General features: G+C 51.6%; 1 protein-coding gene across 1 annotated transcript in view; it reads right to left on the bottom strand.

The window, feature by feature from the left end:
• Positions 1 to 23,019, bottom strand: part of Btbd9 (BTB domain containing 9) — a 365,934-nt gene that overhangs the window by 5,275 nt on the left and 337,640 nt on the right. Inside the window, exon 10 of the mRNA XM_057794462.1 lies at positions 8,949 to 9,027. Within this exon, the coding sequence (XP_057650445.1) occupies positions 8,949 to 9,027 (79 nt within the window). The remainder of the gene's footprint in view (positions 1 to 8,948; positions 9,028 to 23,019) is intronic.

The raw sequence follows: 23,019 nt of genomic DNA, 5'->3' as shown, positions 1-23,019 counted from the left end.
GGAAGGAGGGAGAGGGAATGAGGGAGACAGGAAAGGAGGAAGGGAGAGAGAAGGAGAGGAAGGGGGGGAATCTCAATGAATTCTTTTAAAATATAACTAGAAATTTTCCAGAGTTATGAAAATGTGTTGAAGTTTCCTGGCTAAAACCTTTCCATGGTTGTGTTCAGGTTCTGGCTGCGTTGTTCGTTAGCCAGTTAAATTCTCTTTTCTCAGCCGGGCGTTCCCTTCAGGAAGCTGAGGCGGGAAGGATCTCGGGCTAGGCAGGCTGTCTTTGCTCCCTCTTGGCAGAGCGAGAACACCAAGCCCTAACCTAATTGACACGGTTCCTCCTCCTCTCTTGCTCTGCCACCTTCCTCTGCTCAGGACATCCTGGGCTCTGCAGGCCCTCTGCCCTGCCGAGCGACTAGATCAAGAAAACCTAAGCTGAGAAAGAAAGTTACAAGGACCAGGGACGGCTCTGCCTGTGCTAGGGAAAGCCTGCGCTGTGCACACCAGCCTGGCTCCCACCCTCGCTGCCCCTTCCGCTGGTCTCGCTTCATTACATCTCGCACGCCACTGTGTCCATGCGCCGTCAGGGTCACATGCAGACGATGCCTCCCAGTGCTGTCTTCCTGGGGTCTCCTCACCCACAAGGGCCATACCCAGCTATCCCCGGGCCCACACAAGTCATGTGAGTCTACTTGAGTTAAAGACCCAAGCTGAACCTTCCTACATGAGTCCTGGTGACCCTGGGAGTTGCAAGGTCACATAATGACCAGACATAAAGAACCAGGGCTTTCTGAGAGCCACTGTGGTCTGTGACCCGACTCCCAGCTGACCCCTGCAAACCCTGAGCCCTTCAGGCTTCCTTAGTCAGGGTGGCATACAGGATGCCATTCATTTACTAAGTCACAGCCTCCAGACAGAAACACGGATGCTGGGGGGGGGGGGGGCATGAACTGAAAGGAAGAAAGAAACGGAGCCCGGAACAGTGGCGACAACGGCAACTCTGACACGCCGACGGGACGGCAATGGTCCTGCAGCAACTTCGGACTCTCGGACTTGGGGCAGGCTTGGGCGCGCTCCAGAAGGCTCTCCCTGGCCCTCCCCACAATCCCCACAGATGCTCATGAGTCCTCTTTGTTCTTTCAATGTACAGCAATTGCCGAGCCCAACTGTGACCTAAGGAGCAGCCTGCCGTGTCCTCCAAACTGCTAGCATACTGGCGTGCCTACCACACGCAGGGTCCTGACATTGCACACGATGCCTGGAGTGGACCTTAGGGAGCACTCCAGAGAAGTGTTCCCTATAATACAGAGAAGACTGCATATACCAGGCCCCAAAGACCTGGGAGGTGGACAGGATGAGAGTGGCCTGCGAGGCAGCGGGGACACTAGGCACATGCAGCCCAGGTCTGGCCCTAGAACCTCACTCTGGCAGTCGCCTTCCACCTGCTTTTGCCACCTCTCAACTGTGCCAGGCTCGGTTCCCAGCCCAGCCAGGCATATGCCCAGTTCCCACACGACCCACGATGCTTACAGACACCATGTGGACGTCATGGCACCGCAGTTCTCCAGCATCACCATCCACAGGGCAGGGCACTTTCTCCAGGACCCCAAACACCTTCCAGTTTGTGCCCTTCTCAAATGGAAGTGAAACCCCGTCCACTTCAGGGCAGCCACGCAGCCACGCTGGTCCTGAGGCTGCCTACAGTCAGGCTCACAGAGACCTAAGGGAAGGTGGCTTTTCTGGATTAATGGCTTGAGCAAGTGGGGCTCTCACAGAGGGCCCAACTGGCCATGTTCCTGCACCCACCCCTCCTCCCCTCTGCCTACCACGCACTTATAGGCCTCGCATGAGATAAGATGACCAAGCTCTGGCTTTCTCTTTGTTTAGGAGCTGGTGTGATTCAATTTCCTTCCTCTGAGCCTTCCCCAGACTGCAGTACTCCTTGGAAAGGAGGTGACCAAAAGTGAATGAGGCATACCGGGCAGAGCCACACTTCTGATTTATGCAAAGCCATTACCATGGTCTCCACATCATTTTCCCTTCAACTCTTCGGCAATCGTGTATCCCATTAGCCTGTTTGATAGCTGCTGTTCGTGAAGGGGCACCTTCGCTGAACCGTCTTCAGCAGCCCGGGATCTCTCCCCCGAGAGGAGCAGCCAATTTGAAATGTAGTCATGTGTATGAATCAGACCCGGCCTTCCTCACACCCGGGTGGTCTTCCTGTGGCTGCTGTTATTATCACATTGCCAGGCCTCTGTGGGAGCTCTAATCCTGGATGTGTCTGGAATGGTCTGGCATGTTCCTTTCTGTGAGCCTGTGCAGCAGGTGTGTGCCGTCCTGACCTCCTTCAGAGCTATGATTCCCCAGGCACCATGGGCAGACTTTTTCAAGGTCTGAACAGGAGGGGAAGGGAGGAGTAGTGGGGAGGGGAAGGGAGGAGTAGTGGGGAGAGACTATTAGCCCAGTATGAACTGTAGTAGATATTGGGGAAAGGAATAAATACTGATCAGTGACTCCACCTGGCTTCTGCGGCTTCTGGGTAATTTTCACAGACCACTCTCCTGCCAACCAGAACAAACAGGACGTCTGACCCACCCTCCTGACTTGTATTTCCAAGGTGATGGTCTATATAAAGTAGATAGCCAGCTTCCTCTCACTGGCTGCCCATAAGTAAGATGGAAGTCTGAGGTCTGTCCCCCTTCAATCACCACGCCAGATGTTAGGCAGCCCAGCTATGGCAGCCAGTGAGCTCCCTGGTGCTCACCTCAGAGCTGACCGGAGCAATCCAGATCCAGACCTCAAACAGCTTGTTTATTCCTTTTAAACAGAAGATCAAGGTGCTGGCACACACCTGTAATCCTGGAACTTAGGGATCTGAAGCAGGGGGATTGTGAGCTAGAAGCTAGCTTGCTATGTTGTAAAAATCTGTCTCAAAAAACCAAATTGACCAACCAAACAACAGTCCAAATCAGGAGCAGGAAGGACGGGTCGCAGGCGCGGCTCTCGTGCTGTGGAATCCCAGGAACACGCGCTCTCCCAGTCTCAGTCCTAATGCTGTGGAGCCACCAGGACCAAGACGACTCTTGGAAAGGAAACCATTTAATCGAGGTTGGCTCACTGTGTCAGAGGTGTAGACCGTTGTCACCATGGGAGCACAGCAGCAGACCTGCCACTAGCTAGGGCAGGGGTTGATCCACAGGCAGAAAGCAGGCGGCTCTCTGTGTCCCCGGGGGACACAGTTCCTCAAACAAGGCCACCCCTCCTAATATTTTAATCTTTCAAACACTCACTTCCTGGTGACGACGCATTCAAATATCTGAGCCTATGGGGGACATTCTTATTCAAACCGCCACAGTGCTCTTTCAAATAAAAGACCACTTGATATGGAGACATCTGGGAAAGGAGGGTTGAGACAGGGTTTCATGAAGCCCAGGATGGTCTCAAATTCATTATGCAGCTGAGGCTGGCCTTGAACTCTTGATCTTTCTGCCTCTACTGGGATTAAAGTATTATAAAGCATAAGTACTAAGTACTATTTTCATGAGTACTGATCCCTCGATATGGATAGGATTCTGATGCCAATGCTTACATATGGCACCATTTTAACTTTACTGTATAACTTCCTCACATAGCTACGGACAGCTACAACTTTACTGTTTGGAAAGTTCTAGAAAAAGAGCCTTTCCCTAGTGGCCCTGGACTTTCCCACTTCTGTTTTTCTTTGTTCCCGTCGTGTGTGCCTTTCTGGGTTAACCATTGCTGCTAATTTGACTGGATGTAGAATCTGTCACTCAGGAAACGCCTGTCAGGGCACTGCCAGACAGGACCGACTGGAGCCTGACTGTGAGCACTGCCGCCCGGCCACCATGCATGAGTGCACGTGGCCAAGTGACCCCAGCTGAATTCTCTTCCTTCTGGGAGTGGTTTTTCTTAGACATCTGGTCAGAGGACACAAAAAGCCTGACCAATGTGATTTTATTAGTGTGGTAGAGATCTTGTCAAGTTATTTTAAAGACAAAACCAAAGTTACGAAACGGAAGTGGAGAGCACTCTTGTTCCCAGGTCTCGGGCGGGGATGCCTGAGCCCCCTGTCCGGGCAGATCTGCTGAACCAGGGACTCCTAACGAGAGTCAGAGAGTGGTGGGAGGAGAAGGTGGCAGTGGGGCCTGTCTTCCCGTGTTCAGGCCCCACATGTCAGCTGTTCTCACAGTACACTCCAGGCCTCCTACGCTAGAGGGGCAGGCCTCCAGGACAAGGGGACCTGGCCTTGGTGAAGGCCCCATTTCTTGTGAACAGTGACTGCGAGCGAGCTCCCTCTGACTCCTGCCCAGAACGCTGGTCATGCAGCCTGAGGAAGGACTGGCAGTTCATCCACGCGTTCTACTCTCAAGAGCCATGGCGCACTGGGCACTGGGGCAAACCCTCCTGCTGGGACCGTCCACCATGAGACCTCTGTGTGCCAGGGTCAGCTCCTGCTGTGCGCATCTTTCTCTGGCCACTGAAACACAACACCCCAGGGGGGCCAGGCTCTCCCCAGGAGCAGAAGGGCCTACAAGCTGGGGCTGTCTCATGCAGGGTGGGGCTCTCCTCTCTATCTGCACTCTGTCTCCACCTGCGGCCTGCTGCATGCCTGCCGCTGCTCTGGGAATTCTCAGCAGGAGGCTGCTTGAGCCACCTTCTACACCGAGATGATGTCTCTGGGGAGAACATGGCAGAAGAGGGGTCTGGAAAATAATAACCCCAGACCAGCAAGGAACATTTATTTAGTTTTCATAGTCTGTTTTCCTGGTTTTATTTTCCCACTAAAGCCACATGTTGCTATGGGAACAAGGTGGCACTCGGAGCCCAGAGTCACTCAGTGGCCTGATGGAGCCTGTGGGTAAAGCCGACCTCAGCATGGAAGGCAGCTCAAGCAGCCACGTGCAGACCCTGCCCTGCTGCTGCTGGCCTGTGGGGCCCTCTGCAGCAAGCTCCCAGCTAACACATGGCAGAGGTGTGGACCCGTCTGCAAGCCCCTCATCCACATGCTCCAAGGCCGCTGTTTTATACAGAGAGTGGACCCTGCCCTTCTACCAGCCCTGCACCACCCCCTCATCAGAGCCATCTCAGCTGCCCCTCTACCTCTGTCCACCATTTCAACATGACCAGAGATACAAATGTCACCGCAGGCACAGGCTCTTCTAAAGAGGACACTGCCAGGCAGAGAGGCTGCAATCCCCGCGCTCTACCTCAGTTTCTCTCTAGACCTAGCGGATCTGGTGCTCAAGGCAAGCCCATCAGAGCGTACGCACTGTCCTAAGCTACGGGCCAGCGTGGAGTAGAGCCCGCTCTGGCACCTCAGCATCGGTTACCATTTCCTGGGAGACACAGCAGTTGAGAGCCAGTCTGACCAGATGCCTCCACACACAGTTTATACATGTATACAGCTGGGTGAGAATTACACGCACGGAGCCACAGCCTGACTCAAGCCTTCTTAGCCCAGGAACTTTGTTCAGCTGAGGCACAGCTGTCCCCTGGCCTTTGTCCTCAGCAGTTTCATCACTTGTGGGTCTCTCCTGGTGTGAGCGTATGTAAAAGGGGGTCCTACTCCATGGGGGCCTCAGTGTCCTTCAGAGCACTATGATGCACACCCAGCATGGATGGGACGTGCTGTGTTGTCCGCCAAGTCTTCTGTGGGCAGTAAGCACTGGGTCCATCGGGGAGGAGGAACACTTCCCGGTGCCAGGGGGAAGGCTGGGGGAAATCAGAAGAGCTCAAACAGGCTACCAAGAGCTGACCTCCACTGACTGGGAGGCTGCCATTGCTGGGAGCCACCTACATCTGAGGGAAGAGGGGCATCACCACAGCAGACACAGGCTGAGCCTCTGGACACAGGAGGGCCTGGTCAGACACAGAACCCCAATCTGCCTGCGCCTGGAAGCCCCCTCCAGCCCTGATGGTATCCAGCCCTGCTGTCCTAAGCCAGCTGGAGGTCCCAGGTCAAGGCAGAACCCACCACAGGGCTGCAAAGCTGTCGACTCACGGGCTCCAGGCTGCAGGGACCTCACAGGGCTCTAAGCAAGCAGCTTCTCCAGCCACATGCACACGATAGGACATCTAGTCCCCGTGAATGCCCCTCCAGCCTCAGGAGGCCCTGCACACCGAAAGGACACCTAGTCCCCGTGAATGCCCTTCCAGGTCCCTGGGTTCATATGGTGAGACCCTGGCCCTGCCCCCACGGTACAGCCTTAGGAGGCAGGGCCATTGAGGGCCACTAGATTTAGAAGCCTATGGCTAGTGTCCTCACGGGAGGAGAGAGGGACCCTGACTCACCAACTCCCTTTCCAGGTATGTGTTCCAAGAAAGGCCTTGTAAAGGTGGACGGGTGAGCCAGCTCCTCCAGCAACACTGTGTGCACCCTGGCCTGGAAGGCCAGCCTCCTGAGCCACGAGAAACAAGTGTCTATCATGTTAGCCATATAGCAGACAGGCTCTGCCCCGGCAATGCAAGCCACCATGGCCACTGAAGTCACCTGGCAGCCGAGCAGGGGCAGGCTGAGGAAACCCTGCTTCTCCTTACTCCTATTTATGACAGCATGCTGCTGGCTTCCCCGGGCCGACAGAACGGTGTTCTGGACACTGACACCTAGCTTCCTTTCCCAGCTGTGCCCTACGCATCAGCCGGACACTCCTGCCTGGCCCATTATTCTCCCTTAGAGCTGTCCCTAGGTGTTCTGCCCACCCAGCCCTGGGTCATTCTCCCTCACAGGCAGCACTCATATCCCTTTTCCAGAGGATATACAAAACCCAGCGGGGACAGCAAGGAGCGTTCTCCCGGGGAGTCTGCTACATCCTCCACGCCCAGGGAGATGCACCTGCTTGCTCCTTCAGGGCGCCCTGGAGAATGACAGCTTCCTGTTCATCATGCATTTTATGATTTACGATGTTTTCCAATTGACAACACTATGTTGAGGCTTTATTTTCCCAATCAAGAACTGACTCTGGAAGGCAGCTAGGGAAGTTACTCACCAGCCAGATGAGGCAGGTGACCATGTCAGGCTGCCCTCTAGCTAGGCCCACCGACACTCTGTGCAGAGACCCGGAGGAAACCCACTCAAGAGAGACCCTGCACCCTGCTGTATAGTACTGTGGTGGGAGGTAGAGCTTCAGAAAGAGCTGCGCTGAAATCCAGCGTCCAAGGTTTTCCTCTTGCTTTGGTCAGAGCGCTGGTGGTGCCGAGTGTGGCCTCCCTCCTGACTTGAGAAGCCCTTCGTGGAACACAGCATTCTGGAGTTCCAGCTAGGCATTTAAGCAGAAGACTAGACTTCCTGGGCTGGGGGAGGAGGGCTAGGGGCTTACTGTATTAGAAAGACTCCGAATAGAAAAATATTTTAGTTTTGTTATTTGTATAGATAAAGCTACATTGTTCTTTTTAATTCAGGAGTAATATACATGTAAAGTGTAAGTGGTAGGAAATCTCAGAACTCAGATCTGCATAGATGAATCAGTGGTTCAAAGCACATCCTGCTCTTCCCAGCACCAACATCAGGCAGCTCACAACTGCTTAATTCCAGTTATCAGAAGCTGAAGGTACCCACATGCACACTTATATACATAATTTAAAATATGATAAATTTCAAAAAGAACAATTGGAACTTATTTTAAGACTATTCATTTGAAAACAAAACATTAAACGCAAATTCAAATTTGTTTTTGATATATAACACAAAAAGAAAAAACAAGTGGCCTTATGACCTGACAGCTACTTGTCTACTTATTCCAGTTGTAAAGACAGTCCTGCTGTTACAACCTTGCTTGCCTGGTGTCACTGTCCCCAGCCTAGCCTTGCACTCAGAGCTGTCCTCGGCCCTGACCTCCTGAGTGGCAGGGTTTCGGGAGTTGGTCACCATACCCACTTATGACCCAAAGCTTAGACAGCCATAAAAGTATCAGCTGATTACTATTCTGAAATTCTCAAGTTAGTTTTGAAGAAGTAGGAGAAGATGTTTGGGGCTCTATTTAGAAGCTGTTCTCTGTAGGAAACGCACTGTGGGTGTGGGTCATTATTATCCTAAATAAGTAAAGGGGCACATGGATCTAAATCGCAACACGATTTCCACTTTTGGAGCTGTTCTTGGAGCACTAGACATACCTAGAGAGTTTCTAGATGGCACACTGGGTCAGCTCCACGGTGTGTAGGTCAGGTACAAAGGGACAGCGTGGAGCCTGTGTTTAAGCAGCAGAGGAACACGTGCTCCCCACATGTCTCCTTCATGAAGCATGCCCTTCAGTTTGCTATCTGATGTGTTTCTCCTGTGGCTAGTGCAGCCCTTGCACTCTCCAGGACCCTATCCCAGAACCTGCACTCTGACTCACGAGTCACCTTCTTGAGAAGAAAAGGGCAGGAAGCCAGCATGTGAGACCCACTGGTGTGGGCTCTAACACCGACAGCGAGAACACAGAATGCTTCCAGAAGGAGCCTAGAGCACACTATACACCCCAAGCACAGAGGCGCCACGACTGCTTCAGGGCCACCTGTGAACCAGTGCGGGAAGAGAGAACGACCATGAGGCATGACTGCCCTCTACTCTCGGGCTTCCCGGGCTCCTCTTCCATCGCCATCACGCCGTCAGAGGCACACACTAACATACTGACCAGCGTGACGGGACTGCGCAGGGACAACAGCACAGCCACCTCGATGCTGTGCAGGGCACTGCCATCTGAGGAGAGAAGGGCACCTCACTTCTCAGGGTCTCGTAGGCTGTTTCCGCCCAGGCTCGTGGAAGAATCCAAGCAGCACCTGCTGACTTTCTCTTGCCAGCGAGTACAGCCCCGACGATGGCACCCCCCTAGTTAAGGGTGGGACTTCCTTTACACTGAGCTGCGGTAACAGCGGCCATTACCAGGCAGGGCAGAGAGCTCCACTTAGCCACGGTGCAGCGGTTACAGATGCCACCGCCCTTCTCAGGAGAGCGCCCTTACCTCATTTGCTGTGTTGTGTGTTCCAACGATTCGGATGAAGGAGGCAGGCTGTCTTTCAAAAGTGACTGATTGCCAGGACCTGCAGGAAACACGATTTTCCCGGTTAGCTGCTGCAGTTGGCCCGGTTGACAACTGGGCGATGGGTCTACAGGGAGACGGGGGTAGGGTAGGGCGGGGTCTCCCCATGATATCATGGAAGAAGGCAGAAAAAGCACCGCACCGTTGCATTTGGGAGCCTGCCATGTCACCAGAGCAGGCACTACTGTGTGTACCTGTGACTCAGGTCCTTAGAAAGCCCCCAAGAAACAAAGCAAGACCGCTGACCATGCTGGCCTGGTGACAGGAGTATGGCCGACTAGAAACGTCACCAAGGGTGGTGGGAGTTTCTAGACCAGGTCCTCATCTACAGTGTGGGCTGGACAGGCCTCCTCACTGGGCTGCTGGCACAATCAGCAGGTAGTTCAGCGCGTGTGCAGAACTTGAGGTAGGGGTGGGGACTGTCCTGGAAGCTGCCAAGAGGAGAATTCACAAATAGGGTGGGGTGGCTGGGTGGAAGAGGGTGAGGCTGGGGGGCATGGCTGTGAGGAACGGGGTGAGGTAGGGGTGTGACTGGGCAGAAAAGGTGAGGCAGGTTCTATTCTTGGGTTGGAGCTGCAGAAGTCACTTCAATGCCAGAGCTGATCCTGGGCAGGAAGTGCCCTAAAAGCCTCAACCTTTTCTGCTCCCAAACATGGCCCCACGGGGCTTCCTTTCAGGGCTGGTCCATCTATGAGTGAGCCCCAAATCCACTTCGATATTTTAGTTTCTTTTCTCTTCCCCTCCCTCCCATGTATAGTGTGCATGTATCCTTGCGTGCACAGGGGAGGCCAGGGGTCAATTCCGGTATCTTCCTCAACCGCTTTCCACCTTACTGTTAGAGACAAGATCTCCCACTGAACAGAACTCGCCTTTTTCAGCTAGACTAGGCTGGCTAGCAAGCTCCCTGCACCCCTGCAGAAGCACTGAGGCTGTTGGCATGCACTGCTAACCCTGACCTGAAAGTGGGCGCTAGGATCCAAACCCAGCTCAAGCTTGCACAGCAAGCATGACTTCCGCTGAGCTACTGCGCAGCAGCAACCATGTCATTTTTTTTTTTAATGTGTAGCTCAGGCTAGCCTCGAACTCGTGATCATCCTGCCTCTGCCTCCTTCAGCAAACCCTACCAGCATGCACCACCACAACCGGCAACCATGTCATTTAAAAGACAAGTCCTCCTCCTCTGCCTGGGCTAGCTCACCTAGAAGCCATGTGTGCAGGAGGAGCCCTGCTCCTGGCCTAGCCTTCCTGCACGCTCTAGGCCTCTCTTCTCTAAGCCGCGTGAGCAGCTCACAGTTGCTGCCGCTCCTCCTCCCGCACTGTAGAAACGCCAGCAGCTGCGAAGCTCTTTCCTGTAATTGTCTAATTACGCAGTAATGCTAGCAAAGGAAATATATGTATCTGCAGTTTGTTTTCCCCATTTGGTTTCAGGTGTTCCATCTTCCTTCTCACTATGCACCTCCCACTGAGGCTGATTCACCGCCGCCTGGACACCAGTCCTCTTAAGGTCATTAAAAAGTCATTACCACCCTGTGCACAAAGGCTCGCCTCTGGAAGCAGGTTGCTGAAAACAGAGTAAGAAAAATCACTCTCTCTGTAAAAACACTATTACTCATGCAAACAGACAACTCTCCTGCCCATCCCCCATGCATGCCTCTCTACCCTGCTTCCCTGTGGGGGACTCCTGCTTTCCTAGACCCTCAGTTCTTCGGGTACCTGCCAGACAGTCTGTGGGCACAGGAGGTATGCAAGGCTATGGGGGTTCCACAAGCTGGTGGGAGAAGCAGGGCTGTGCGAAACATTGGAACCCCGCCTTCATCCCTCAAGTTTAGGGCACAGGCTCCAGCTGCCCAGGAATGGGGACACACAAGAGCCTGTAACCATCACCGAGTTTGAGACACAGGACAGAGTGGGAGGGAGGGAGGCAGAGCGGTGTCACAGATCCAGAGACTCTGGGTTTAAGGTGAGCCCTCTCAGGCCTCACAGAGCACAGGGCTCCAGGCCAGCATCAGGCCCGAGCTTGCCGCCTCTGCCACAGTTCCCAAGTCATCTGCCGGCGAAGTGCTCTTGGCACACAGGTCTTGTTCCTTGCAGGTTCCTGTGGCCTCTTCTCTTCCACTTAGACTTCTGCCTGGCCTGGGGCTTGGGGCAGGGCAGCAGCTGAGCAGGAGGGAGCCTGAGTTTGTGGAGTAATAAGATCAGAAGGTCTCAATTTAATAGCAATCCTCCATTACATTGCATTAGCATCTAATCACATTAGAGTTCGTTTGCACTAACACGGCCTGAGAGCGGAATATATGATCTCATTTCCAGCAGAACTAGATACCAATCCAAAGAGTGAAGTGACGGAAGCTGTGGACTCAGATGAGCGCCCTCCTCTCTCCACTTTCTGGAGTTGCTCCCTAGAATTTGTTGACTTCCCATGATCCCCGTGGGGAAAGGGAGGCTTCAGAATGCCATCTGCGTCGTCTGTCCTAACTGCTGTGCGGCCTCAGAGGATAGTGCTTAGAATAAACTTTCACAGAACAAGAAACCAGCACCATGATGCCGTATCAGTCAAGGCTGTGGCCATTCTTGTGAGCTTTAGAGATGGCTGCCTAATGGCCACCTTGCCAAGCACTGCCTCTTCCTGAGCACTGAACAGTGCACTGTGTCTGTCACTGGCTCCCCACCTAGGGCAAGGAGTCATCTGTTCACGTCTCCCTAGGAACAGTACCACAGCACAGGCTCGGATGAGGGATCTGAACCTGAGCAATAGGCCAGAACAGATGCCATCTTCCTTTTGGGATTTGCCACACATCACAAACCACCTACACCTGCAGCTCCTACCCATGCTCCCCCTCGACAGAGACACATCACACTTGTCCCAGCTACTATGGAGTCTTCTCTTGAGAACACGGTCCGAATGAGGCCTCAGTGATGTCCCCTGGGGGACACATGAGTTCCTGTGTTCAGGGAAGGTATGGTTGATACCATGATGCTGCTCCAGGTTCTCTCTGGGGGCAGGGAGCTTGCTGCTCAGCCTGCAGCTCACGAAGGGGAATCGACTCCTACAAGCTGTCCTCGACCTCTACAAGCACACGGAATAGACTGCTTTGAGCAACGCACTGTGTGTGGCTGGTAGTGTGTGTGCACAGCCATTGAAACCAGCATCTACCTCGCCTGCTGTGAGGAGCTGACCCAGAGGCCAGCAGGCAGGAAGACTCGGGAGTGAGAGCACTCTGTCCTGTCATCAGAGGCCTGCTGGTGACACTGGGCTCAGTCCTAGTTTCCTGATGCTCGGGCAGGATAGACTCAACTTGGACCTTGGAGCTAAGGCACCTGGGGTTTTATTTATTTTTCGAGACAGGGTTTTTCTGTAGCTTTGGAGCCTTTCCTAGAACTAGTTCTTGTAGAGCAGGTTGGCCTTGAACTCACAGAGATCCGCCTGCCTCTGCTTCCTGAGTGCTGGGATTAAAGGCGTGCGCCACCACCACCCGACCGGGAACCCAGGTTTGAATCTCAGTTTGAACCTTTTTGGTTTTTGGCATGTCTGTTTGTTTTAAGACAAGATCTATTTATGTAGTCCTAGCTATGTGAGCTGTCCCAGAATTCTGTAGATCAGGCTGGCCTTGAACTCACGGAGATTCACCTGCCCCTGCCTCCTGAGTGCTGGGATAAAAGGGGTGCACCACCACACCCAGCCCTCAGTTTGAACTTCTAATAGTGTCGAGCCCTTAGGTAAGTGGCTCAGCCTGTCTGGGCCCTTGGTCTTCTCATCTACAGAATGAATAACCACAGCTGTCTCCAACATGTCTGTGGGGACTTGGGCACAGCCTAAGTAGAAACACCCAGGACAGTGTTAGCTTTTACCAGGTGCTAAAAGCAGGATGAACATGGACAAGACACACTGCTCCCCTGTGCCTCATCTACGAGCCATCACGTCAGACACCAGGGTAGCCGAGGCTACTCCTATCAGCACCCCCTACTTTGAGGCAGACAAGCAGCCAGACTTCAGAGGAACTACCTGTATTTATGATGCATTCTTGAGCCTGCACCTGCTGGGTGTCCAGGGATCCATGCAGACAGTGCAGCCCTTATGGCATTTAAAATCTCACTGGGGAGATTAACCATCCTTCCCCACACTAATTAGAGAAGAAGACAAACAGCACAGGGGTCCCAATGCACAAACCGGTGTTCTCAAAGTCCCCTCATAACTTGTGTGACACTTGCGAGTAATTTTTCAATGAAACAGAGCTATAAATTTTGATGAGGTTCCAAAGCTTGCCCACAAAGCTCAAAATGAGACTAAAATATTACATATACGAAGCTTTAGGAAGGGGAAATGCTGCCGCTGCCACAGTGACGGTTAAACAAGTCAGAAAAACAAGGGATTTAAACAGGATTTCTAAAACCCCTGCTGAGGAGTGGGCACATCAGATCAGGGCTCTGCACTGGAGCACAGTGAGTGCCATTGATACAGAGACACGTGTGGGGCACCAGCACTCTGCCTCATCCTGGCTCCTGATGTACGTCACCGAGACAGGCAGGGCTGAGAACCCAGTGTAGAGCTGAGGAAGGTGAGGCAGGACAGCATAAGGAAGCTATGACAGATAGACCCTGGTTGGCTGCTGAAGCAGGGCCTGATGACAATTAGCTTGTCTTTTTCTACCAAAGGGCACAATAGAATCTTTCCAGTATCTCTGTGGTTGGAGAACCAGCTATGTCCTTGCTCTTACTCCTGGGCCCACAAGCTACCAGACTTTACTTAGGAGTGTATTACTATACTACCCCAGGGCTAGAGATCACAGTGGTCTGAGCCATGGGGCACACACATGCACATGTGTGCACATATGCACAGTGAACCACAGGTGGCTCTAGGAAAGTGATTTTCCCCTCAAGTCTCAGCTACTATGAGGAAGGAGACTGTGTGCATGCAACAGGAGATCCAGGACTGTGGCAGGAGATCACAGGGTAGAGCTATTGCTATTGCTATTGCTAGCATGCCTTCTTTGTTTATATGTGTGCAGAGCTAGGGCTGGACCTGTGGCCATCAGCCAATGGCTCCCCCACCGAGCTGTGCCGCAGCCCCAGTGGTGGTTTCTTCTCCACCTCCCATAAAGAAGGTGTTCTATAGCTCCCTCCAACGCAGCACTATCAGGAGCCAGGTCTAAGGTCAGAAGGTGCCCTAAAAAGCCAAGTCAAGGAAGGCAGCATATATTTTGTGACAGCACACACAGGACTGAGACAGGGTGGAGAGACACAGATCCCATAGAGACAGGCTACAGTGCCTGGGGGGTTCTGTACTGGCAGAACAGTACCGCCACATGACACCATGTGACAGGAAACAATCCATCCCTAACAACCAGAACAGTACCGCTACAGGACACCATGTGACAGGAAACAATCCATCCCTAACAACCAGGACAATAGTGCTACAGGATACCATGTGATAGGAAACAATCCATCCCTAACAACCAGAACAGTACCGCTACAGGACACCATGTGACAGGAAACAATACACCCCTAACAACCAGAACAGTACCGCTACAGGACACCATGTGACAGGAAACAATACACCCCTAACAACCAGAGACCTACATGCCAACTGTCCTTGCTTTATTATAATGGCATCTATCATTAGCCTTGCGGAATTGGCCATCAGGCAGAAGCTGCCAAGACTCATTCTAAGACCCCCTTGAAGCACAGGAAGATGTGAACCCTACTCTGAGGAAAACCCGGTCCACTCTTGGAATACCCCAACTTATATTCACGTAACTCAACGGAATCCTCCCTCTATTAAAGTTGGCCATGTGCAGAGCTGCCCGAATTCCCAGCAGTGCCTCTCTCTTGAACTCTGAATTTTTACTATGTGGTAGTAAACCTTCCTCTCAGCTTCTTGTCTGTCTCTGAATTCTTCTGTGTTGGTGACTCAAGGACTAAGACCTCCTCAGCCCTCACCACGGGCAGGAAAACCACACATGAAGTAGGGTGAAAACGGCCAAGGAGAAACACTCCGACCCTGACTTGACCCCAGGACCAGGGCTTGAAATCGCACCAATCTGAGCTTGCCCCAGAGTCAGGCCGCAGAACCCTACCAATTCCTGAGCATAGACTCCCACCAATCCCTGAGGTCTCTAAACTCGAAGTTCCACTAATTCTTGAGCATGAAATCCCACTAATGCCTGAGTTGCCCCTGAGTCAGACCACAAAAATCCATAAATGCCAAGCCACCCTGGAAAACTCACCCCTCCCCAAGAAACTCTACACAAGCCCTGTACCCTGTTCGGTTTGCTGCTGCTTCTCACCCTAGATTCTCCCTTCCCAATAAATCTCTCGAGTGAGCTCTGTTGTGCGCTGTGACACTTTGGCTGGAGCAGAGCTGTGCCGTCTTCGCTGGGGAAACACTTCAGAGGACCGAAGGAGAGCTTCGGGATCCTAGCCAAGCAGGGCTGAGACATCTTTGCTGGGAAACCCTCCACCCTGGGAGTGGAGCTGTTACACTGCACTGGGGAAACCTTTCTCTGGAGCAGAGCCGTAAGCTGCTGAGCTTACAGTGACTCTGTGCTGTCCTTGGCTCATGACTGCCAAGATCCCTTTCCATCTGAGCTGTGATGCTTACAGGTGACCCATGAAAACGTGCATGTTTCTTAAATATTTTAAAATATTCTAGAAATACACGTGCTAAATTTGAGCCAGCAAATGTCTCAAGAGGGCAAAGAAGGGGGCTTCTGACAGGAACAGAGGCAATGCCAGTGCTAACTGCAGTATTTCGTGTCTGTGATTTAAACTAAACAGTACTTGTGTGTGTGAGAAATACTGGCACAGGTCGCTCCTGGGCAGTGAGAGTAGAAGCTGATGTTACATCACTTTTTACTCTATCTTAAACAGCTTTTGAAATAGAGAAAGGGATCAAAACAGCATCTGTGTTTATGCAAGAAAGAACTTGCTGGGAGGTAGGATTAACTCAGTTGCAAACAGAACACTCTAGGGATGTGTGGAACTCCACCAAGAGGTACAGTTCAGGCACTGCTACTCCTGGACAAGACACTGCGGTGATTTCTACCCTGGCTGTCCCTTGGGCATCCTATGCCAAGGGCGCTTGGTCTAACCAGAGTCAAAGGTAGTGATTCCTACAGCAGACCCATGAGACCCAGTGGACACAGAAGTGTTTGCTATGGTCGGATGGGCAGTTGAACACAGCACAGAGAACCAATGGCTTAATCTCTACTGCTTTCACTAAAAGGCTAGTAAAAAACTGGTGATATATGTCTCATCTCTCTCTCTCTCTCTCTCTCTCTCTCTCTCTCTCTCTCTCTCTCTCTCTCTCTCACACACACACACACACACACACACACACACACACAACTGCATTTATAACGGAGAAGCTCATGCCCAGGTCAAAGAGTATCGCAATGAGACACCACCAGGAGGCGGTAATGTGCTATCCTGACTGGGTGGCGGGGGGGGGGGGGGGGGGTGTCTCCCAGTGATGCAGTAGTACCTGCCTGATAATGGTGTCCACAAACCCATTGCAGACAGAAAACTTCCGCTTTCTCAGTGTAAGATGTTCGAAGGTGAATAAGCCATTAAGCATCAGCAAAGAATAACACTCAGTTATGTGGACTGAACAGAGGCTGAAAGCAAACAGAAAAGAAAATGACTCAGAGGCTGTAGACACAATTTAATATGGAGAACAAAACTGGGGGTGGGCTGTTATCCTCAGAAAGAGAAAATTAAAAAACATTACTCCTCTGAAATAATAAAATGATATGAAGAGTGAGCCTTTTAAAAACAAAACAAAAAAATCACTTCTGTAAATTAAAACCGGCAGCTGATATAAACAAAGAGGTCCAGGATGGCAGAGGCAGAGAAGAGGGCCACTGACCAGTCAGCCGCTCCTGTGAGGAACACACCGTACCAGCTAGAAAAGCACCAAGATACGCGGAGTCATCCCCAGGCACAAAGGCCAGAGATTTCCAGGTTGCCGAGTCCCCCATAGACATGATAAATGAGGAGCATCCATACCAAAGCAGGCTACCATTCTCAGAACCCTGAGGGTGGCAAGAGCGGCTCAGACTTCAGGGTCAGAGGATGGAGGAGCGCTTCCTCCCCAGGCAAGCGTGAGAAAGAACAAAGCCACTTGCATGTAGGTGTACATCTTAAACAATGTACCCCAAGGCATTCCTAAGAAGCTACTAGAAAAAGGTACTCAGCCAAAGAACTCAACTCCAACAGCGCAAAAGTCACGGGATCCAGAATACAGAGCATAAAACAGGGCAGGGGAATGGGGAGGTGGGTGGTGGGCAAGTTCCCATGAATGCTGTGGTTCCCCAGAGACCTCTTAAGAAGAGCCATCAGTGTTGTTCACACCAAAGGCAGGTAGAAGAACCAGGGGAAAGCGCCTTGAAGATAAGCGGATAACAGGGCACAGCAAAGTAAGGTAACTTCTACCCTCCAGGACAAGGACAGGGGAAAAGGTGACCATGGGGCCACAACGCTTGGTTCAGAGCAGCTGCAGGCCCCTTAGCACCAATCTGACTTCAGAGACAGTGAAGTTGGGGTCTCACAAAGCAGGGGTGGAGGGAGGAAGGGAGACAGAGGGAACTGGACCTTCCAAAGCACAAAGACAGTAGATCCTTTTGACAATGAAGAAATAGCAGATCGATAGCTTTTTAAAAAATTCATTTTCTATGTATGAGATTTCTGCCTACATGTATGTATGGGTACCACCTGTGTACCTGGTATCTGCACTGCAAAAAGGGCACCAGATCTGCAGGTACAGACGGTTCTGAGCCACCATGTGGGTGGTGGAAACAGAATCTGGGTCCTCGGCATGAGTGGCCAATGCTCTTAACTTGAGAACCATTCTCCTGTCGGTATGGACAGTTTAGAAAGGTGAAAGACTGGGCAGAAGGACGCATGTCTTCACCTGATGGTCACAGACCCCTTGACCCGGCACAAAGCAGGGTCACTACTGGAAGAAGTGGAAGGGTGACCTGATGTAGGCCCAGCTAGCTGATGTTACTGGGCCCTCAAACTCTGACAGCAGTGCTCCCTCATGATGGATGCAAAAAACCTGGCTACGTAGATGGCAGTGCATGCCTGCTCCCCACGAGGACGAGGCAGCTGGAAGCGGGACACAGGGAGAGGGGGATAAGCATTTATTTCTAAGTCTCTGGAAGAAAATGAGGGGGAGGAAGACAGTTAGGCTTTCATTTGGAAGCCATTTTAAAATGCATTTTCTTTAAATACATCACCTTTTCAAAACAGTACGGGTCTTCTAAAATGGGAAAAGGGAAGCAGTTGCCTTTGCGGAGAACCTGGGGTCAGAAGGGGTAAACAAGGGACTGCTGCTTCTGCTTGCTAAGTCCTGGGGTTCTAAGGGAATGAGAAAATTGTGGACATGTATCAATTTGACTGAAAAACTTAAAAACAAAACAAAAACAAGTAGAGCCAAGAGAGGAAGCTCAGGCAGTGGTGATGAGGACCAGGAAGGGCTGGCACAAACTGTCATTTACAGTCTTGCAGAGCAGGGCTAGAAGGCCAGCGGGAACCTTTGAAAGAGATTCTTGAAAAGGGAGGAAATAATACAGGCTGTCCCCCTGTCAAAGTGAGCTTCTGGCAGTGACAGCAGTGCCCTCTCCAGTTCGATGGCACTGAGATGTGACACGGGGACTCAGGGAGATGTCTGTGACAGCTCTTTAGGAGCCTCATGCGCTGACCCGCAAGCTGCCCGCCAGCCATCTACACACATGGCTCTTCCTGTCTGGCTATGTGATGGAACAAGGACCACACTCCTCTCTCTCATCGGATCTAGAGATGATCTACGGACCAGCAATGTGAAGAGAGAGCCCTTCCACACTGGGTGAGGCAGGAATGGGCCGGCTCCAACAGCCTTAACTGCTAGGCATGCCCCTGCCTACTGGCTTTCCAGAGGCAACGTTGGAGAGTATGTCTTCCTCACAGACACCAAGCCCACAGCTCTCATTCTAGAAAGCTCCAAGGCCTGGATGTCTAACCCCATCTAACATCTCATGAGCAGGCCTGGGTCTAATTAACAAGTGCTTCTGTTTGGACACTTAACTAGAGGTAAGAGCTATCTCACTGCCCAGACTTTCTGGGCTTTCTGGCCGCCATCATTCTCCTTGTCTGTCTCTTCAACAGCTCTTTAAGAGTCTTGTGCCTGCCCAGCTGAGGAAAGCTGGGGTGAATCTGCCGATTCCACTAGAGACTCTGCCCCAGGAGCCCCGAGGTTCCTGCTCACCAGGACCTAAGCTGCCTGTTGGAGAAGGCCCATACATCAGTTCTGCTCATTTCCGGGGTCTTTTTACAGGTTGAGTTAGCATCCATTTATAAATTGGGAGATGTTCCACTAAAATACGGTTTTTGGTTTTTCTTGAAAATCAGAAGATCCAGCAACAGGGCAGCCGCGAACGGGACATGGACCTGAGCCCTGGCTTCTGGAGCCTCTACCTTGGAGCCTGGCTGCTTTACTCTCTTAGTTCCAGTTTAAGGAGGTAGCCAGGCACTCACCCCAGTCGGTTCAAATGTAAGCATCCAACATCTAGCACCATGAGGTACCATATCTCATGTACTTTCTTAACCAAGTGCGTCTGTGGGTGTATACACGTGTATGCACGCATAGGCACATGTGCTGTGTGTGTACATGCTCTGCTCATCCACCCTGCTTTTGTTTTTCCCCTCTGCCTCAAGATACATGTAGTAAGATTGGCAAAATCATACAGCTGACCTGGTCTTCAGTCTCTAGGCCTGCTCAGAGTCCCAGGAGGTGTGTGTTTGGTGGTGGTGGTTGCGGGGGAGGGTCCTTTTCACCTCCTTAGGGAATTTCACTGTATGGACTGGGTGTAGGGCTCCAGCAGGGACCCTTGCCCAGGAAGAGATGGCGTCTTTGGAGCTGGCCACGGTCCTCTCTCATGAAGTCCCTCTCAGGGATTCATAGACTTGGATAGATGATGATGCTTTCTGCCTGGCAGATGCACACGCATTTGCAACCCAAAATATCAGCTGGCCTTGGGGTTTACCTTCTCTGCTCAGATCATAATTTTCCCTTTTAGAGGAGTTTCCTCTCAAAGAGAAGGTCAGGACCCTCCTGCCAGCTAATCCAACAAGCCTGCACTAGAAGCTTCTAAGGCCTGTGGCAGTTACAGAAAGGGAGTGTCCAGGGACATGCATGGAGTGTTTGAATGAGCATGGGGGTGTCTGTTTTCAACCTCCACATCTCACTCAGCTGCCCACCCCCAGCTCCGCTCCCACTCTACCATAGAGCACTCCTTGATTCCCCTAAGGGGATGTGGTAATTGATGATTAGCATTCCAAAGCTTGGCTTACATCCTGCTAGCCCGTCATATTTAATTACATTTTAACTATATTCGTCTTCGATAATAGCACGAACATAATTTAGATAATTATCTCACTCTCTTATTCTCTGACTCTGTCTGTCTCACTTAGAGCTCTCTGCTACAAAAATCACTTTCTCAGCTCAAACACATAAACAGACTCGGGGGCTGAGCGCCTCCCTCTTTCCTGCAGCCATGGTCTGTGTGCGTGTGCAATGAGCTGAGCTGGAGTACCATGCGGGAGAAAGGCATAGTGGCCACTCTGTCTGCACATTCATGTCTGTGCAAAACTGGCCGTGGGAGTGTGGCCGTGCATGTGTGTGTGTGTGTGCGTGCACACGCCTGGGCAGAAACTTTTATGTGACACAAACACAGAGGAGGCCTAGTCAATCAAATTAGTACCTGCAGAGCACCTTCCTGGCCTGGCCTTTCTTTCTTAGAGGGGTTAGTGGCGTCCTCACAATGACGTTCTGTTGACACACAGGATCCTTTGTCTCTGGAGACACTTGTGTGGAGAGCTTCTCCGTAGGGTAAGCAGCACATAGTCCACTGCACTGAGAGGTCCCAGGGCCTCCAGAACGTCACAGCCACCTGAGCTTCTACCTGAAGGCTGGCTGCCCTTCTCCCACAGGGACCCAGGAGCCGAGAAGGCTGGCTGCCCTTCTCCCACAGGGACCCAGGAGCCGAGAAGGTCTTCTCAGGACAATATTCCTCAGCGTTTCTAGTAAACTCCATTATAGCTGAACTCTCTCAGACTTTACGTTGTAAAGTTCAGACATCTAAGATGATTCTGAGCGAATAAGGAAAAGGAGGTGGGTCAGAAACAACTACCACAGTGGTGTGTGTGTGTGTGTGTGTGTGTGTGTGTGTGTGTGTGTGTGTTGGGCGATTAGTTATACTTGTCTTACTGGATATGAGAGCCTGAGCCTTGATTCCCAGAATCCACATAAAACACTAGCTGTGGTGTTCGTACTAGTAATCCCAGCACCAGCATGGCAGTGCCAGGCAAGGAAAGCCTTGGAGCTCACTGGCCAGCTACTCTAGTCTATTTGGCAAAATTCCAGGCCAGTAAAAGACTGTCTCGAACTAAACATAGATGGCACTTTAGGGACTGACGTCTACATGCATGCACACATGTGTGCCTCTCACACATACACACCCATACAAGGAACCGCTCACATCTAAACTGTCTGGTTCAGAGCTTGGGAACTAGGCAAGGTCTGAAACAGACCTCAAGAAACAATTTACGAGTAACAGTGATGGCAGGAGAGTTATCACCACACATCCTCTGGGCTTGTCCATGTCTTTGGAGCTCTAGAAGACTCCAGCAAATGTGGATTTTGCATTTAAAAAATTCTCTTTGGCTGGGTGGTGGTGGCGCATGCCTTTAATCCCAGCACTCGGGAGGCAGAGGCAGGTGGAGCTCTGAGTTCGAAGCCAGCCTGGTCTATACAGCTAGTTCTAGGACTACACAAAGAAACCCTGTCTTGAAAAACAAAAGACAAAATTCTCTATGGCTGATGTTGGCTGATGTTCAGGGATTATCTATTTGCTAGTGTCCAGCCATCTTCTATGTCCGCAGAGGCTAAAACTCCTTTTTCCTTTCACGAATATGGCCTGGTACTGTGGGGACAGTTATGAAGAGTTGGAACGGGAGTGTGTGCTGTGCCATTAAAAACTAAGGGGACATTTGGGAGCTTCAAATCCTCCTTGTTCCTGGAAATATTCAAAAGTGAACTCCAGGAATCAAGCAGTGTCTGAACTGACGTCATGCCACAAACAATGTTAGTCTGGCCTTTCTTTTGCTGTGTGCTGGTGTAATCAACCCAGGGAGGCTCTCATGCATACAGGCAAGTGCTCGACCACCAGGGCCAAGCAAGCCTTGCTTTACTGAACAGTGTGTTGCTATCTACCCTGGGGCCTGGGCTCAGGTCTACAGTCTTCCTGCTTAGAGTGACAGGGGTGTACCACCAGGTCTGACTGTTCTCCCATGACTGCTCACTTGACTGGCCTAAAAGTGACTGATGGGCAGCAGGGAAACCAGTGTTGTGTGGTATGAGCTGTAACCCCTGCCCTGGAAAACTTAAGAGACACTCAAGGTAGCGACTAGGAGAGGCCATCGAGTCAGTTTTGGTATGGCCCTCCAAACAAAGAAGAATCCATAAATAACCTTCACATTAAGGGCTCCCCTATGACACAGGCTCTAGGTATGGTTCCCCTTCCTTAGCCATGCTAGCTAGGTAAGATGATCAGGACCTGGCAGGATGTTTGCCCACTCAAAGGGCCCTAGTGGGGCTATGCTTTCTTTCCTATGTGCAAAGTCCATACTGAGAACACATATACTTCTATGAGTCAGGTCTACATTGGCCAGCATCAGTGGTTGAAGGAGGATGAGGCAGGGCCCTTGTTTCATGCCGTTTATTAGTGATCGTCCTAGGTTCGCCCCCTCTGCTTGGCTTAAGAGGATGCAGGTCTTGCTGAAATATGCCTGAAATCTAGAAGCAGTCAGCGTCTCAGTCTCCACTGAAATGGGAGAGACAAATTCAGTCTGTTGTTACCCAGTGAGTTCGCTGTCCCTGGCCAATGATGTCCATCCAAGGTCCTGACTACGTGATGACAGTCTCCTTTCTGCCCTAACTTTTAAGAGCCCCTGTTTC

This window comes from Chionomys nivalis, chromosome 19, assembly GCF_950005125.1.
Source record: "Chionomys nivalis chromosome 19, mChiNiv1.1, whole genome shotgun sequence".
NCBI lineage: Eukaryota > Metazoa > Chordata > Mammalia > Rodentia > Cricetidae > Chionomys > Chionomys nivalis.
The sequence above is the reverse complement of the archived record's forward strand: the minus strand, read 5'-3'. Positions and strand labels throughout refer to the sequence as shown.